Consider the following 20,191-nt stretch of genomic DNA (forward strand, 5'->3'; position numbering starts at 1 on the left):
TTCTCCGCGTCAATGAGTGAAATTTTGATTCACAACTCAACTCCAAATCAGCGGTGCTGGCACTCTGCCCTCGTCTAAAACCCTTTGGTCTCTTGAGAGGTAATGGAGTCGTTTGGCGACTGTCTGATCAGAGCAATTTGGCCACATCCGATATTCAAGCGAACACTTGCCCTGTTTCTTTTGTTTGTGTCTTGTCAAGAAACTCCGACAAGACTTTTTGGACTGACCTGAGCAAACAATATGATGTCACACAGCCTTAATAAATCCCCGCTATTGATAAATTGATGCATATTTTTCTTCTCCTCATCTGCCTCTGCAGCACAGAGTAGCTCTGTGCCGCAAACTCACACACACCTGCGAGCACATACACAGGCAAAGATCCGGATAAAGGTTTGATTTTGCTTTTTGCTTTGCCAAAACCACACGAATACATGTGTAGTCATACTTTTTTACTTCATGATACATACAGAAGGAGCATAAGTTGACACTGTAGATAGGTTGCATGTTTTTAGATTAGTCATGAGGCAGCATGTGAACAATGCAGGACTAACAAAGCCCAATTCATTATCTGTTGTTATCTGCTGTACATTCTCTCTTTATTAATTCATACAATAGAGTTACACAGTCTCAGCACAAGTTATTTAATTAAAACCAACTGTATATTTGAACTGTAAACTGGTCTGTGCAATCATCAGACTTAAAAACAGGCCTGGTGTAAAATAGAAGGCCTGGTCAAATCAGGGTAAAGCTTATGTCCTATCACATTGAAAGAACATCTTCATTTTCAACATTTTATAAATATTGATGCAACCAATTATTGTCAGTGTTTCCAGCCTTGTATAGATATCTGTTAATAAAACCAATAATAGTCAAAAATCATCTCATTGTCTTTTTATCTGAAAGCAGGTCTGTCGATAAGTACAGTAGATGTGACAAATCTCATGATGAAGATAGAAGTCAGTCGTTTTCATTCAATTGTAAAGCAAATTTTAAGCAAACTTTTCAAATAGATAAGGCAAATTTGGCACGTTTCCATCAACTGGTTTGGAGGGAATCAATTTATCTTGTTGCAAAGCGTAGTTTCATCAGAAGTTGACGGTTTATAGGCTGCGCTTTACGCATGGCTGGAATCTGCCAGTAAACAGAGTAGACAAGAAGTAGAGGTTGCTAACCGGAAACAAAATAAGATGCCTCGGCCCTCTAACCCATCTACGGAAGAAAAATGGAGAGAGGTCCTCAGGAATTTGTTTCTATTGGGCAAGTTTTAATTGTGCTTTCATGTCAGCTAGTGTTGGCCACGTTTCATGCTGTCCGGAGACTAACCTTCTGGATTGGAGTGTGGAGTTAAATGTGAGTTAAATGTTCGCTACATCAGAACGTATTCAGTAAAGGCGTTTCCTTGTCCCATTTAGCGCATCAACTGTTTTTCGACAAAGTCAAAAACCACCTCAAGCGAGTATAAAAACTTTCTTCCGTAACTGAGTAAGTTTTATCGTTGCAGTTTCCACACGGCTATTCTGTTGCAATACTTCAAATTGCGCAAGAATGTGTACGTAAAAATACAGCGACAAGAGACTACAACTGAAATTAGTACATGGACACTTGGACCTGTTTATTATTAGAACAAGGTTCCCCTCATTTTTAAGATTTTCTACGGTGCTCTCTTACCTATTAGTATTTACAATTCAGGGATCAATATCGGACGGTTCTATTGAAGCAAACGGCTGTTGCCTGATATATTGACGTACTTTGATGTCTACTGCTTCCCAGATGCACTTATTTATTCAGTAAAATAAGCTGTAAAAAGGAGCCAGAGATATAAGCATCAGCGAAACAGATTTGCGTCTAAAATTTTCTTCAGTTTAGTTTCTGCACCCTGGAATGTTGTTAATCAATTCTGAAAGACAGGCCAACAGCTCTTGGAAATAGGCATAATTAAGTCCATTTTTCTTTCACCTGGAATAGACGTCAAACACATATGCCTCCAGACCTAGAGAACGCGCACTTTGCTCACTTCATTTGGCCTCTGTGAAAAGGAAATCTGAAGTTCAAAAGGGTTATGGCTGCTTTGTTCAATGTCTAGCCTGTTTCACCTTCTTTATAGCTTTGCTACACAGGCAGAATTAATTAGCGCAAACACAACACCTGTTATTTTTCAATTGAATTCACTGTCGAATTGCTTTGCTTGAGATTCAAAAATGTTCACAGACGACTGGTCTTTTAGTTCCATGTTGCCATTGTGAAACCTAAAACTAATTTGTGAAGCATTATGACTATCACTTGATTGATAGCAGAACTTGATGGCTAATTTGAAGTAAACTAATGTGTGTTTGTGTTTATATATTGCGTTGTGGGGACCAAAAACTGTGACAATGTGTGGACTCACCACCCATAACCATCAATGCATCCATCTTGTCTGTCTGTCTGTCTGCTTTTGCTTCCATCCGTCTGTCTCAGCTGAATCTACTTGCTCTTTCTGTTTACCACAAATTATATCATAAACACAATCATACATACCTGTCCCCGCACAGACGCATGCTACTATGAAATAAAGACACGCATGCACACACCCACACACATGCTGTATACACACAGCCTTCACTGTCACACTCTTAATATGTCAGATCAACCCCCGGTTTACTAAGGTAATGAGGAGCGTTCCATTGTCTCCTGTTGTGAGCTGTGTTATCACCCAGTCTTGTTCATGGTGTGTCAGCTCCCTGGCTCAGGTCTAGCTTTCGGTGGAACCACAGAGAAAATCAGATTAACCTAAGCCTTTTAACTGCGGTTGGGTTTGATCCCATTTGAGAGTTGGCAACACAACCTATTTTGTTTGTGTTTAGAGGGAGAATGCATGTGGAGGGAGGGGGAAGGGTTGGCTGAGAAGTGAATTAAAAAAAATGGGTGACACAGGCTAAGCAGCTTTTGCTTAGGGACACAGTTCAAGCCAAGGCCTTGACACAAAGTGTTAAATAGCTTCTTACCTTTTATTTACGGGGCCTTCTTGGGGTCCTATGGAGGTTGATGTTCAGAGATGGAAAGAGAAAGTAAATGACTTTACAGTAAGACAGAATGAGAGAGAGAAATACAAAGAAAAAGGCACATGGTAAATACAGATTGGATTCGCACTTCCATCATGCTATCGTGTAGAACACATGTGCACAACCGTGCCAAAAAGAAATACAGTCTTAATCCATTTCTAGAGTATCAGTTACAAGTTCTTGTGCACTGTGAATATATTTCTATCCACCTCTTTCTATGTGTTTTTTTTTTTACTTTTGTATAAAAATACACAAGTAGAAATACTAGAAATTCAATGAGAAAAACAAAGCCAAAATAGTGCAAAAGGTTTCTTCAGGTCAGATTTTTTCATGTCTTTCGAATGTACTTAGGATTCGTCTGGAAGCGAGTTCTTGTCTCATTAGCAATGACTGCATAAAGCAAGGCAGAAAGGGCGTCCTACTGGTTTTTGCTTTGGGCCTCAAACTCTCTCAAACTGACCCTGTTTGCACCACAAACACACACACACACACACACACACACACACACACACACACACACACATTTGAACTTCTATGCTTTTGAGGACGCTCATTATATGTATTCCCTTGCCCTATTACCTCAACCCTCACAACTAACCCAACCCTTGCCTTAACTCTACCATACTATAATAAATAATTATACCATTGGCCCTAAAACAAAGCCTTAATCTCAAAGCCTTAAAAAAAGTGAGGACTGACCATGTCACTTTCTAAACCTGTCCTCACTTTCAAGATATAAAGTGTTAATATCAAGTGTTAGAATTTGCAAGTTTAAAACCTCAAGAACTATTTGGGCTCTAAAACATGTAACGTGACATAAAATGTGCTTTCCATGATGGGAACACAAACCCTGTGTCATATTGCACTGTTGATACAGCTTTGATAAAATCAGTTATTCCCTAAAACGAATGTTTCACGCTCATACACTTTGAGTCAAGGCTTGAGTCAGTCTCAGAGGAAAAGTGTTACTATATCCTGCTGTTTCAGTTACTGCAAGTTACTCTGGATAAGTGTTATGTATAATTATCTTATTGCAAGTAAATTCACATAAACAAAGCCAACAGTGGAGCAACACAGATCACTGTGCTCAAAACACCAAATTTCTAAATGGGCCTTGAAGGGTTTAAGATGTGATGCAGTTTAACTACAGTATGACCATTCAGCCATGTATTGGATCAGACAAAAATAATATAAAATCTTTGCTTAGTGATGTTATTGTAATTATAGTCCACAAGATTTAAATCCCCTCATTCTACCATTCTGGATCCATGTCCTGATTTTCCCAATCTGCTGCACCTCACTGAATGATACGAGAACACAATCTTCGCCTCTCAGCCCATTCCTCGCCCACCTTGTGGTATTTATCTGACTGAATGCAGAGGGACAGATATCATATAGTGCCATGTGTGCAGAAAAAAAGGCTGGGTGGAAAGCCAAATACTAAGTATGGCCTGGGGTAACGGAGGCCTGTCAGGTCTGCTGTGCCGTCTCACAGCTAGCTGAGTGGGTCACTGCGACAGATCACCTCAGTTTGGCCACAGCACTGCCAACCTCCAACCCCTGGGAGAGTCAGTTTGAAATGGCTAAATGTTAAGCCTGTCTGATACACACACACACACACACACACACACACACACACATCAACATCACATACACGTGAGTGCAACACTTACTCACCAAGTGCACGTCCAGGAAGGATACAAAAACAAACACACAGGAACACATTACACATACAACAGAAGTGAGTAAAAGAAGAAGCAAACCAACACAGACAAGGAAAAAACACAGACATACTCACAGTTTTGCCAGACAGTATTTCATGAGTAGGAGAGTGACTGAGTCATCTGTTCTACTCATCAAATGCCTCTTCCTTTTGTCTCTCAAATGTTAGCGTTGAATCAGACAAACCAGCAGACTAGAGAGACTGGAATATTAAATGTTTCCAGCTATATTATTTTTGGCTGGGCCGCAGCAAAGCGGGGTCAACGCTATAAATGCGAAAGTCTGTCCCTGACTTAGTGAGTGATGAGGTTACGTCTTTGGTCGGTCGGTCGAGTTTCGATTTTCCACCACTGGCCGTTGCTCTTTCAAAATGAATATGGGCAAACAGTCCTGAATTGGGTCCTCAGCATTGTTTCTGCTCGCGCGAGACATCGTGGCACGGGCCTCCGCAGATCAGATCAGAATCAGAATCAGAATCAGAAATACTTTATTGATCCCCAGGGGGAAATTGTACGGGGTGGCGTGAGCTACAAGTGTGCACAGAGGTGTTTACGCTCAACACGCTGTCTGTTGTATTATTCTCCGATACGAAGCTTGAACATCCTGTAAACAATTTGATTCTGTAAAATAATATTTACTCAAATGAAGATTTTTAAGATCTCCTCCTGTTTTTGAAGCATTAAAAAACAAATTCCCTGTTTTATTAAATGATAAATGACACGTATTAATAGTAAAAAAAAAAACATTAATTACTTTATTTGCTTTTACCAGTATTTGTGGCAGTCATGTTCTCGGTTGTATTGTTATGAACTAATGTCGTCTTCTACAGATGCCTTTGCCTTTTTTGTATTCAACAAAGTGAGAAAAAAAACGAACAAACAATGGAAACCTTCGTCATCTTGAAATGAAGAGCCCCACGCGTGTAGTGGGCGGCTAGTATTAAAAATTGAGGGGGGGTACACGACCAAGCGCCGTGACAGTGAAAACAAAGCTTTACAGTGATGCACGGACAGTCCTCAATGTGTGAACACTGGCTAGTTTCACCACCACAAAAGGTAGTAACTGTAACATAGATTCTTTAATCTGGTGTATATACTTTGTTTATTCTATCCAGACTCTACATGTTGTTTAATTACATGATGGCCAATTAGAGATCCATCAAATTCTATTTTAGCTAATTTAATGTGGGCATGCCAATTTAGATTATCATAAATTAGATTATATTGCTTTTGTGAAAATCGTAGCTTTTAATCTTATTTTAGCTCTGTTCTTTTGACACTGTGCCCCCCCCTCGCCCCCAAAAATAAAAAGAGCCATTCTGACACCCTGAAATTGATCAAGTTCAGAGCAATGCATTGAGACATTTTAATGCTCCACTCAACACCATGAGGATGCTTTTTACCACTGGTAAAAGGGCGTCAGAGAACCTCTCTCAGCCCATTAAGTAGTTGTGTTTTTATTTATTTATTTATTCGTCACCTTCCCACTGCCAACATGAAATGGTTGATTTCTGCTCCGAATGAGAAAGGTGCCTCCCTCTCACAACCTTGACCTTTCAGACACCTCTAGTTTAGATGCGATGTACTTTTGGGAAAGTATCTCCTTCTGGCTTTCAAGAGATGCAAGAGATTTAAGGGGGTCGGGAAAGGGGACTGCTAGATAGAAATCTAATTAGGTGATTGTGCTTGAGGGAGCTTCGCTAGCTGCTCGATAAACTCCCACACGCTCGCTCTCCTCCTCCCCTCTCACTTCCCATCCTCGCTTCACTCTCCCTCTCTCAGTTTGCACTCACCCCGAGATGCCGCCTGAGAGTCCCCCTGCTGAGGGCACTGTCACAGGATGCAGATCATGGCTCACTTACTACATCCTATCCTCACTGCTGTTCATATTCAAAGAAACGAGTAGATTCATCCTTTGGCTGATAATAAAGCTTTTGCTTTAAGTGTCTTCTCTTTGCTCATTATTTTTTACCTTCAGACTGAAATAAACCTGAAAAGGCTTCAAAGAATGATGAGAAGATAAGATCAGGCCTGTTTTGGCATGCAGCAAACTCAGTTGTATTTTTCATGGACCACTGTGGATTTGCTGGATGTGCGGTGGTCTCAGTGTTCAGTGTCTCAGTGATCTCAGTGTTTCTGCATTAATGTGTCAGAACAAACATACATGTAAGGAAGTCGGATGCAGTTCAAAGTTGTCGACTCCAACAAAGAATAAATACATTTCTCAGCTTCTGCCCTCCTTCCTTTTCTGCTCTGCTAATTTGTTTATATTTGGTTGTATTTTCTTTAAAAGCTGTCTGGCCTTCCAACAACCTAATATAATGTAATCTAATTTTGCTGAGTCTTGTGCATGTATTGTATAGAAATAATGAGACTTACAAGGACATTGTAGACTATTCAGTTGGAAGACATTAGCGGTCATGTTTTCCAGGTACCTTCAATACAGTAAGAACATTAGGTCTGATTTGTTAAAGAGAAATTTAATCTGGACAGCATTACAGCAATTTGGTTTGCTACTGAAATATTTATGTAATTCAGAAGCTTGTATCTTGGGATAACATATTTAGCCTATCCTGCTCAGATTTGCAGGAAGTTGAGCCTCACTCTCAAAAGCAATAAAAGCCATCACAGTTTCTGAAACCATCAACCTGGACCACGGGTAAGATTTGAGATGGCATGCAATGATATTTTTTTTCTCTTTTAATGACCTTTGCAGGAATACAGCCAGTGATTTGTGATTCATTTCCATGTGTTTCTGTGTGTTTCTCGAGTGCGGATTTTGCAGCACGCGAAGGAAGAAGCGTGTGATTTACCCTGAAATCATGCCGTAGCATTTTGTAATTACAAAGTAAGCCATAATATCCCAAACAGCCTCCCTGAGCTGTGGGTATGACTAAGCCTGTTCTGTGTCTGTGATGCAATGTCAATGCTGAGGAGCTGTTTATTGTGAAGGTACAATTGTGGCCCGGAAGTGTGCTCGGCAGTAGCTTAGTCACAGTAATGCATAGCCGCCGCTCAGGCTCATAATTCAGAGTTTTGTGCAAAGGTATAAATGAATGAGGCTGTCTTGCACAGACAGGCAACATGAGCTTAAGAACTCCACAATAAAGCAGATGTCTTCATGTGTGAGAAAGGTGTGGCATATATCTACAGTGTTATTGTTTGAATAATCAATTTGCATGAGGGACAATTTTTTTCTGGAAAGGACAAGAATGAGAGGGAGATGCTTTGGAGTAGATAAATACAAAGGACAAGGAATCAGAGGAAAAAGGAAATCGCAGTGATGACTAGAGAGCAGGCTGAAGAGGCAGAAATGTGGAGGAGAAAAGATCAGGGGTTCAGTCCAGTAAACAAAGCCATGTTTAACATTTAACATTTCAAGTATCCTGCCCCTTAAAGAGGAGACTGCTACTGTAACAGCTGAGTAATGGTTTGATTTATTTCCCTCGATCTTATCTGATACCGTAAGCTTTTGTGAGACCAGACAGAGGAATCACAGCCATCGAACATCCTGCTTTAATCATTCTGAGAAATGCCTCACTTAATGGTAGTTCTGGGGGTTGTTTGTCATGTGTGTCTCTGCTGATTTCTAACAGTGCCTCTGAGCAGTTCACCTGCATGCGTGTGAAATAGAGGTCGGAGGGAAACGCACTGTGCAATAAAACTTGAGAAAAAGAAAAAAAAAAAAATATATATATATATATATATATATATATATATATATATATATATTAGACTTCCACGCAATCATCCAGAAGAAGAAGACCCCCCCAAATTCATTTTGATTTATATATATATATACTTCCAAATCAAAATGAATTTGGGGGGTTTTCTTACAAGGTTCTACAAAAATGAAAAAAGCCAGTGATGGATGTTAGAGAGATTGACTCTCAGTCTCTTTTCCCAACTATTCACAACTTATATAGTCATGTTCTATAATATATGTACAATTTCTGTGTTTTATGTAGAATTGTTTACATTCAGAGGGAAGCTCTTTGTGTAGAATAAGAATAGACAAGTGAGAAGAGCTGACTGTGTGTGCAGTGGGAGTAATACTATAGAAACTTGCAAAGGCTGAGTGGGATGAACTGTTTGCTGAACAAATACATAACTGGCTGAGACAGAAAATAAAGAAACTGAGCTTCCATAAAGTCTGTGGCAGGGCTTAGCTTTTTCTATAAACCATGATAAAAACAATGATTGTGTTATTGACAAAATTACACTTGCCATCTGTGCTTCGTGTCTGCTGCATTCTGTGACAGACAACACAACAGCACCAGATGCACACTAAAATGTTTATTTTCAAAATGTATTTTAATGTTGTGTGCTACTGTCACTAATTAAGTAGTAAAGCTTTTCGTAATAGTTCAAAATTGACTTTAAAAAGTATAGTTCAACGTTTTGGGAAATATGTTCACTTGCAGAGAGTTAGCTGAGAAGACTGATATAAACTTTCATGTCTGTCCGTTCAATATATGACTGGAAACAGATGGAAACAGTTAGCCTGGCTCTGTCCAACGGCTACAAAACTAGCCAACCAGAATCTCTAAAGCTACACTAATTAACAAGTTATATTTTGTTTAATCTGTGTAAAAACTACAATTCAGTGCTAGTAAACTAAATAAATGTAATCAAAATTCATCACAGAGTACACATTACTTTATTTTTTCGATAGCGTTATATAGCTTGCTCTTTTTCAATTCAATTCAATAAGTCTTTATTGATGCTTCATATTTCACACCAACAAACACTACTCACATAAGTACAGATATTATTATCAGAGTGCTTTAGGTGTCCAACATCGGCTCCTGCGACATTAGTCATGGAAAAATCAAGAAAATCACTTCCCCAAGTGTATTATCAAAAGATCCATAATGTCAACTGAAGAGAAAAGCCAGGCAAAATGTAAATATAGTTTGCTCACGCATAGTTAGCTTTCCTTAGCTCAAGGCAAGCAAGTATCATTCAAATCTCACTGATTATAGGTTATGGTATTGGACTACATATTTTTGGTAATAAATGGATTTTTTCCACTTCTCAGTTTACACAGTTTGCATTATGACAGTTTGAAGACACTGGGATAAAATGTAATATAATACCACAAGGGGATTCATGTTTAGTTTTAAATTCGGCCTGAAGGCTTATGCTTTTTAGCCGAAACATCTATGAGCTTGACTCATCATGCTGCTCTGCTGTTGGTCTACTGTCTTCTTATTGTTCGTGTAGAGAACTTTGATGTTTAAGCTACTTTTAAAACACATCTTAACAAACTCTGTGTTTGTTCAGCGCTGTACGTTGTCTGCAACTTTGGTTCTTTATTTTATTCAGCTACACTGAGGAGTAGATTTTTGATTTTGTTTTTTAGAGCATACAGTACACAGAGGTGACGGAAATCAAAATAATAAGAAATCTGTGGACCCATACGTAGTGTGCCGGCAGAGGAGGAAACAAAGCCGACGGATGTGATGTGAAAATATCATTTATCAGCTTGCGGTTTGACGCTGGCTGCAGATTAATAGGATGAGAGGGGATGAATTGTCACTGAGAGGCCTGTGTTAAGGTGAAAGGATCTCCAGGGGCTGTTTGATGTCTGTTCAGCTCACAGTGAATCCTATCTCACCTTATTGTGTCCACACAGAGTTCTCAAAATTGGATCACAGTTGAGTTTTATCTTTGAATGTGGATCACTATTGTTGCATTAGATTGGAAGACTACACCTTCACCGAGCGTCTGTGTCTCTCTTTCTGTTCCTCGACACATTAGCATTTCGGCTTTGCTCCTTCTCAGAACAAACATGGCTGCCTCACAGAATTCCTCTGTCCTTTACTGTTCAAAAAAAGCATTTTATGATAGTTTTGCATTTCTAACATTGAGACATATTTTTATATTGCTGTGTCAACTTTCTGGAGAAAGAAGTTTTTATCTCTTTGTGACTGTAGCCCCTTTGAACTGCACTTTCATAGAAGCCTTCTGAGTCTGTTGCATCCACGTATGCTGGCTCCACCTCACTCCTTCACTCATGAAAGAGGCATTTGAAATGTAAAGTGTAAAAGTGCTTTTCATGTTCATTTTCTTGTACCCATTGAGTGGATATGAGTAGAAAATCTAACCCGTGTTTCTTTTCTATTCCTATCCTTTTATTTCCTCTTTTGCTTTGGTTGCTTGTCTTTCCTTAGCTGATTCACAACATCAGTGTGGTGGATAAAGATGAGCCACAATCTGGACATCGCTTCTACTTCACCCTGGCCCCTGAAGCCTCCAGCAATCGACACTTCACCCTGTGGGATGTCAAAGGTGAGAGGGCAGCAGGGTTATATAGGGGTTATTGGTGTAGAAGCATATTTTAGCAGCTGTCCTGATGGCGTTATCAGCATAACTAGATATTTAGGGTGTAATTATACAAGCAGAAGTCTGTAAGATGGGTTGTTAAATTTTGTGTGAGTGGGTGTACGCATTATAATTGTGCACAGGTGCAACAAAACTATGCTTGACTGACAAGTGTTCAAGGTTACAGTGAAGCTCATTAAGATGATCTCACTATTTCCCGGAGTGATTAGCGATGTGAGAGTTTGACTGAGGGCACTCTGCAAATGTAGACCAGCTCCAAAAACTTACTGATAGTTTCTTTTTTCTGGGACTTGGAATTCAACCGATAAACAGATTTTTTGTATTATTTTTGGATGAACACCACCTGTTCTGGTCCTCTTAGCAGAGTAAAAATATTAGAAATTATTACATCCCACTGCATGTCTGATACTTCCAACAAACATTTTTTACAGTTTGACTGATGAATTTTGGTTGACTGTATAAACTGCAACACTCAGCTGTGCATTTTATTTGACAGTAATAGCATTTTATATGAATGTAATTTCCTTTGAATGTATTTATACTTTTTTGAACACTTTGTTAGACATGGAATCTTTTTTGATTCCTCTTAAATAGATTGTCAACAGCTTACATACTTTTCTCAAGTGTCATCATGAAAACTGCATTCTGCAAAAACAACATTTATTATATATGTATCTGCACGATGTAAGGAAACATTAAGATCACTGTTGCCCCCAGTGATGACTTTCCTTTTGTCGGCAAGATGAGTTCTTTCATGCATGTCTGTGTTTTTGCAAACGCTCTTGCAGATCCCTCGTTTAGAGATGTGTACGTAAGTGAATGTGACATCTGGCTAAATCAAGATTGATCTGACACCAGGAAAATGTCAGGGGAGCAGCCCGAGCAAGGGAAATGTCACCGTGTGAAGGCAGCGAGGTCTGCTGCAGTCCCGCTCACATGAATGGATACATACATGACACATACTGTACATACACATGTGCATAGATGGGAAGGAAGAAGTATGACAGAAGTGTCCCTCTGGCTCTGTCTTTCTCTCCTCTACATATAAATATGCACACATGCATACGTACACACACCACAACGTCACACAGACCATCAGTGTCTACTGTTATGTGAAGTGGTCTGTATGAAGGTGATTAGGGAGAATGATTAATAATCAAAGTATATTCATGCTTAGATGTAAAAATCACACCTCCCGCCCCATTTCCCCAACACATACAAACAAACACATACACACAAATACACACATTTGTTTACATATATATATAATAGTGTGTGTGTTCACGAACACAAACACTACTGTAGACCCTGTATATATATTTAGACAAACAAAACCCCACACAGACTTTTTATCCTCCCACCCCTCTTTTTTTTCCACTCTGGTGTCTCTTTTCATGGACGTATTTGTCAACCTGTCACTTTCAATCTGTCACTTCTTCTTTTCCCCATCATGGCCTCACATTGCGTTCTGTCTCCATGCCTTGACACACAATGATGAAAAGGCATTTTTTTCACCCATGTTACTAAATCCTTTTAAGTCTTTGCTGACACTCTGTAGAGCAAACCTTATCTTTACCAAATAAACTTTGCTGTTACATGACAAACTGCCATCATTTTACCTGGTAAATGTCCCACATCCTGCTTAAAAAGAAATCTCATATGAAACGGAAGAAAAAAAGAAATTCACATTTTAGTGGATTAATGTTTTATTGTGTCATTCTAAAAGGTTTTCTACCCCTTATTTTGTTTTTCTGTGGTTTGGGCGGTCAGTGACAAGCATTTCAAACACCTTATTGCACACGTGCCACTGCGGCACACACTGATAAACATCCAGGAGGAGTCAAACTTTGCAAGTCGCTATTGTAATCCTATACTTTACAAGTCTTCACGTTGTTCTTCAGTCAGTTTCTTTAGGCTGTAATGTATCATATCTTTTTTTTCTTTGGCTTTGGTGGCTGTATTTGTTTTTCATGCCTTTATGCCGTAAATGAACACAACGTATAAAGTAACTGTTTTTATACATGTTGTGACAGGAGTTCAAGTTAAGGTTCAAGATTGTCCACAAAAGAAAAGCAACATTTGTTTTTTTGTCAAATGCCTAAAAATGACCTGTTGACATTTTCCTTAGACCGCTGTTTGCATCCTATTCTTTCCAGCAACCAACATTGCTTTGTCTTAACCATGACCACAATCTCTCCCTAACCTTTAACAAGTAGTTCTTATAAGTCAAGCTGGCGGTGTGGCTCTAGAGATGGCAGTGTCCACCTCTTTGGTTGAGACTGAAATATCCCAAAAGTTATTGGATGGATTGCCATGAAAATTTGTACAAATATCCATGATCCCTAGAGGATGAATGCAAATCACTTTGATGATCCCCTGACTTTCCATCTAGCATCACCAGCAATAAATTGGTTTATTTTTACTATCAAATACCTGCAAAACTAATGACATTCCCTTCAGTCTCGGCTGTACTTGCACTCAGCTGTGTTTAATGCTTATTTGCAAATGTATGTGCGCTAAACTAAGATGGTGGGCATGGAAAACATTATACCTGCAAGAAATCGACATGTTAATATTGCTAGTACGAGATTGCTGACATTAGCGCCTCACAGAGCTGCTGGCTTGGCTGTAGACTCATAGTCTTAGTTTTAGATATGACCATGTCAAACAATGTTAGCCTCCTAATAGGGTCATCACATATGCTCCCATATGTTGTTCTGGAAGGCAAAGTCAAAAAGCCTATTTTGTTTTGTAGTTTAGAAGACTTGTCATCAGGTTCATGTCACTGCACGTATTGGAGTAACATTTCTTTGAGATAAAGGTGGATGTGTGAGGTTGTTCTGATCAATTTTATGTATGGCCAAGTTTTTAACTGTATTGGTTTTGATTCAAAACCACACAAGATGACTCTGCCTTTAACATTTTCGTATGTCTTGGAGAGAATCTTTTTCTAAAGCGGACAGCCGTGGAAGAGAATTTTGTGTTAATGTCAAAAGGACAAACTCAGGGGCGTAACATTCCCGAACGTAAACAGTAATATGAAGATTGTTCTACATGTGCCAAAGAAGCTCTAGGGCGACATGGATAACGGTGATATATGTTCTGGGAGATGGATTGCTTGGTATCCTCTATGCAAGTCTACCCACAAAGCTTCTCTGACTCTATTTGTCAAAGCCTCCTCCTGTATTCTGTGGCACATTTATCTATGTCTCTGGGAGAGGGCTCATATATACACCGGTGAAGTTTAATTTCAAACACTGGCTCTCTCACTCATTTTCTCTCCTGTTTTTGTTTGATTTAAAGAAAATACACATGATAAATGTTAATAGCCCAAAAGCAGTTCACTTCCCCGGTGAAATCATTCAACCCCGAGTTAAACTTGACAATCCTGACACTGTTCGTCTGGAGTCCTTGAACTATGCATTATGGAAAAAAATTTGTTCACACTATGTATAACAAGGGCGGGACTTTTGTCTGTCTTTTTCTTTACCACTCGAGCACTTTACCACTTGACCATTTCTTGAAGAGGTAATTTTCATTGATATTTTTTTAATCAAATGGCAAACGTCTTACATTGGCAAGTGTCAAGTCTTGAAAACTATGATTTGTCCTGACATTTTAGTAAGGTCAAGTAAGCCTGCATGATCAACACTCCTACTTCCACTACTTTTTCCATTAGTACAGTCTTGAGTTCAAAGGAGAAAAAACAAGATGGGTAATAAAAGCACTCACTGGAGTTTCATCAATTCTACTGCAGCTTGGTAAAAACCATACATCAGTGAGCAGACAAAGAGGTTTTGGTCTTAAAATATTAAGTCTCTCATGTGTAATTCTCTGCTTTACCTTGTCTCTCTGACCCTGCAACGCTCCTATACACTCACACTGCCCACCCAGATGACACAGCTGGCATCCGAACCCAGCGGTCAGGCTTTAACCGCCATGAGCAGAATGTGTACTTCCTTCCAATCCTGGTGGTTGACAGCGGGCCACCCTCCCTCAGCTCCACAGGCACCCTGACCATTTATGTCTGTGGCTGCAACACAGGTGAGAGCTACTGTGGGAGCTGCACCATTACTAACATTATCATCACTGTCACCTTCTGCATCAGCAGCAGCCGTGGTACTAAAAGGTCATCTCCATGCCATTTTTTTGGTCAGCAAACAGTTCTTTTCAGCTTATATTTGTGGAATATCAAATAACATAATAATGGCCATCAACAGTGCTGGGTGAAAATGTAATATATGCATGGTAAAAACATTTTTTTCTCTTGATAAAACAGTGCTTAATCCTTGTTCCCTGAACTGACTCAACTGGTGTTGAATTTGTACAGTAAATGCTAATTTTTCTTTTGCAACACAGAGGGAGCCATTCAGTCCTGCAATGCCACAGCCTACGTAATGAGTGCTGCTCTCAGCCCTGGGGCACTTATAGCACTACTGGTCTGCATGCTCATCCTCATAGGTAAGCAGATGGATGTACTCATGTATGTATGGATGTATGAGGAGATATATGGATGGATGTATGATGGATGGCTAGACGGATGAAAAAGCACAATTCATTAGTATTGCTTTTCTGGGGTCATTACTAAGTTCAACTACTCCAGCAGGACCACCAGGAGCATTATGTTCAACGGTGGGATGTACTAGGAAAAAGGCAAGACTGGGGGCTGCACCTAAAGACACAACTCTGCTCATAAAATCATGCAACCAAGCATGTGTCTTTTAATGGATTGACCACTTTTAGAGGTTATCTATATTTCACGAAGGAAGTTGCACATGCAGTGGCAGAAAAACGAAGACGAATGACATGAAAAACTAGATCAATTTTTCATCTTTCTTTCATGAGTGGCTTTCCTGTTGGACATTTTGTTGCTGCTTTTATGCGGAGAAAGCTTTTGTTTAAACAGGAGCACAGATGATGGCTGGGTTTATGAATGATAGCAAGCCACTTTGATCCCTAGAACACAGACAGAGAGGGAATGGATGGGAGTGAAGTGGAGGGGGGGTTAGAGAGAGCAAACAGGCAAAAGAGCTTCCTCAGCACTTGCATACCCCTGGAACAGCAGGCTTTAAATAGATGTGGCTTTCCAGACATTCTCTGATTTTTATACACAGACACGTACACACATGCACACACTAACATACACATGCATGCACACGCTCACCCTCTCAGAGACCGAAGAGGTTTAGGTATTGTCATATCTGAAAATTTTATGAGTTAACTTCTCGCTCCCCCCCCTCCCCCGCTGTCTTAGCATCCCACTCCTCAGTGACAGAAAGAAGCGACAACGCTGTCACAGTGTTTTGTCTCCCCCGCTCGCGCCTGTACACGTTTTACATTGTGCAGGCAGTGAATGATGGATGATGTGACACCAGGCAGCTTTAACTGTGACTAACATTGCTATCTATTTCTTTTAAGAGCTTTTCTAATGAGAGTTGTTAAAACTCTGCCTCTATTAACCAAACCATCTACTGGAGTGAACTTCAAAAGCAGAGCATCATTTATTCATTATGGTTTTAAAAGCCTCAACAAAAATGTTATGTACAAATCTGAGGCAACCTCTGCTTGCCTGTGTATCGTTGTTTTGGTGTTCTGGGCGAGATGACATCCCCTCAAAGGCCTGAGCTGCAAACAATTCTCTGGCCTTTAAACTTGTGGAAAGTTAGACACTGCAGAAAAATAGAGTTATGCGGTACAGAGATGTGTTTTTTATATCAGCCTTGGTGATTTGGATGAAAATATACATTATGCAGGGTAACAGGCTTATGCTAAAGACTGTGATGCTTCAACTATTTTGGTATTATTTCATGTTTCATGCCATTTTGATTCCACTGAAATGATGCAATGCTTATTCCAATAGTGTCAGTGACTCTAATCGGCGTTAAGTCTATGCCATTTTGAGTGACTGACTGGTACAAAATGGACTGAATACGCCTCATCAAAGCACTGAAGGACAGGCTAAGTCGGCACGCCTGGCTTCTGCCAGTCATCATGTGCACAGTAAAATCTCAGGGCTGCAGGGTCAGGGATCAGGGGGATGAGCAGTGTTTTCACAACTATCGTGTAGTGTGAATAACAGACGGGAGCGAGGCATGTGGCAGCAATCTTATCGACTGCACATTGCCCAACACTTTCCCTGTTCCTGCTTTACTCACCATACACACACACACACACACACACAAGCGCAAATGTAGTGTGTGTCTGCTCGTGCATGCTAAGCACACATCCGCACGCTTACACAAAGCACTCCTCACCTATTAACTGCAAAGCAATCCGTTCTTTGAATGCACCATAACTGTGTGCACCTTGTTTTTTCACACACACACACACATCTCTGTCCGCGCACACACCTAACCAGCCAGCCAGCACTCCCTCTCTCCAGAGGCTGGACTACCTCTATTACATCAATTGTTGGATGATGAGAAAAATGAAAACAAATTTCTGCCTAATTACCTTACAAACAAACAGTCCCTCCATCAGTTCATTTATAGGCCTGATGTGATGAATCCATTCCACTGCGTCGCAGCATCTGCATGCATCCATTCCAATTACCTCCCATCTGCTTGTGATGAACTCCTGGGTGGGGGCAACCAGCGCAGCCCAAGGGTAAATTAACCGTCTTGTCAGGAAAGCTTATCGCAACATCTGTACACAAGGGGACCAGCTTTGTATGTATAGGAGGCGGCTATACACAGGTACATATGCTTCCTACAAAGGTAAATTCTGTACGGGGTGTTGTATTAACATTGCCTGAGTGTGCTAATCTCCAAGTTAAATAGGTTTTCAATAGCTTACAGTTCAACCCACTGTGTACCTAATAGGCACTGACACTCACATGTTATCAGTGAGGAAGGGTTTGTCAGCAGTCAGGTTATCTGATCGTCTTTGCTTCAGACTGAACTGCCACAGACTCCTTCAACACTATTTACTGAAGAAGCAGCTGATCTGCACGTATGAGGGAGTTCATAACATCAAGTTTTCTACCTCCTATTATTCTCCTCATTAGTGGGAATTTAGAGTAATTGTCTTAGCGCTTGTTTAGTATGCATGGCAGCGTGCGCCGCAATTTACCACAAACCATGACTGCTTCCTCAACCCCGTGGCAATTAATTCGCCCCATTCATGGAGGAGAAGAATAAACACAATGGTTACAGACACTGCTTTCCCAATGGAGCCCAGCAAACAATGTAAGAGGAGAACTAATGTACATTATCAGTCAGAGATACTGCATAAAATCCCCGTTCAAGATCAGCAAGGCTCTTAAGGCTGGCACAGCTCTTCAGGCAAGGAGCACACGGGGCGTTTTCACTCCGCAAGTTATTTTGTAGGCCAATGAAGACAATTACTGGCAGCAGCAACAAGTCATTTGTACAGATTATATGCTAGAAAACGATTTTGTACTTTGCTCAGGAGAAAGAGAAGTGTAGCGGAAGGAGATGAAAGCAAAAGTGAAACATGGTGTTTTATACTCACATGCTGACTTCCAAGGTCACTTTGAAAGAGTGCATTTGTCCATGGGCTTTTTTCATGCATACTAATATATGTGCTTTAACATGTGTGAATTTCCTGTACGCAGCACATAAAGTCTTGACATTGATCTAGTTTGACTGTGAGACGATGTGGGCATATCTCATTTTCACAATGTATGGATGGGTGTTCTGCTGTGCTCAGATCATCAAACAACCTGTGCCATCGCAGACAGCGCAGGTCCCATTATAATTGATAGTCTTTTTATCTCTGTGAGCTTGTAGGCATTTGTTTTAGGCAACAGGCTATCTGTTCCAGAAGATGCATGGTGCCTACTGGTTAATGATCTATCTAAATGTCCCTTCACTGGCATCCCTTTTAGAGTAGTTGCTCATTGCCCCTGCTAAAAGGAAGAAAAGGGGTTTCTGTCCACCGTTGCACAGTAACACAGTAACACAGTCCATAGCTAACAGGCCACAGGAAACACATCCTGCGGTCAATCAAAACTCACTTACTAAGGGCAAACATTTTTATCTATTCATCTCAGTATTATCTACTTTTTTTAAATCACAGAAATCATTTTATAATAAGCCTGTTTTTTATCACCAATATTAATTATTCCTCAGCATTACTAAACAGCCACTCATAACTAGTTTAAAAAAACACATGCCAATCAACTCTTTACTAATTATATTTTGATGTGGCAGAGCAGAAATAAACATCCTCTAGGAAGTTGTCCATTATGGAGAAGGAAACAAATGAACTGATCCACTAGTGGCTACTGTGAATGTTCACATTACAAAGAATAAAGGTATTCAAAGTAATCAGAATATTGTGCTCTTAAACTGTACAGGCTCACTTTCTGGTAGCAGTTTGCAATCATTCCATTTCCTTGTTGTCTTTTCGATTTAATAAATGTATTTCTGCATAATATCAGTGACAGAAATATTATGATTATATCATTTTAAATTTTTGTTTGATGTTTGTATTTACCACATACTCTACATCAGTCCCTGTCCACATTCGTCTTTGCTTATTAATTAGTTGATCAAAAAGAGGCTCGATTGCTGTTTATCCATAAGGCTATTAAATTGAGTTGTTCATTATCTTTCTCATACTTCTCAGTGTGCATAATTCTTTCATAACTGCCTGTAATATGCTTTTTATCATCGCTGAAAATGACAGTTGATGTTGCTGCACAGTCTGAGACAAATCTGGTGGAGGTTTCAGAGGGAAGGGTGCAGCCCTGAGGGGGATGCTGGAGTCAGGGGGTGGGTGTCTGAGCTAAGTGCGACTTGTCTAATCCCAAATGTAGGCAGTAATTAAAATAACTATGCAGAAATTAAAGCCTCATTGATTTATCTGTACATAAAGCCTTTGTTTTCCTCTCGTCTCATTACTCTGTAACGTGATCCATCTCAATTGTTTTCCCTTTTTTAATCCAGACTTAACTTTTTGGGGCATTTCTTTTTCTTTGTAGGTGGTCGCCTCTTGTTTTAAGTAGTGAGGGAACCACAAGTCTTATTTTCACTCAGCTTGGATGAGTATTGATATACAGATTGGTCTCCATTAGGCCTTTTGAATCATATTTCTGGGCAAGGCAATCAGGATTGT

The 20,191-nt window shown here is 39.9% G+C and overlaps 1 protein-coding gene across 1 annotated transcript in view; it reads left to right on the forward strand.

Annotated features, from left to right (window-relative positions):
- Positions 1-20,191, forward strand: part of LOC139283449 (cadherin-22) — a 70,018-nt gene that overhangs the window by 48,683 nt on the left and 1,144 nt on the right. Inside the window, exons 9-11 of the mRNA XM_070903458.1 lie at positions 10,939-11,056; positions 15,005-15,154; positions 15,470-15,571. Of these exons, the coding sequence (XP_070759559.1) occupies positions 10,939-11,056; positions 15,005-15,154; positions 15,470-15,571 (370 nt within the window). The remainder of the gene's footprint in view (positions 1-10,938; positions 11,057-15,004; positions 15,155-15,469; positions 15,572-20,191) is intronic.

Source organism: Enoplosus armatus, chromosome 3 (genome assembly GCF_043641665.1).
Source record: "Enoplosus armatus isolate fEnoArm2 chromosome 3, fEnoArm2.hap1, whole genome shotgun sequence".
Lineage (NCBI taxonomy): Eukaryota > Metazoa > Chordata > Actinopteri > Centrarchiformes > Enoplosidae > Enoplosus > Enoplosus armatus.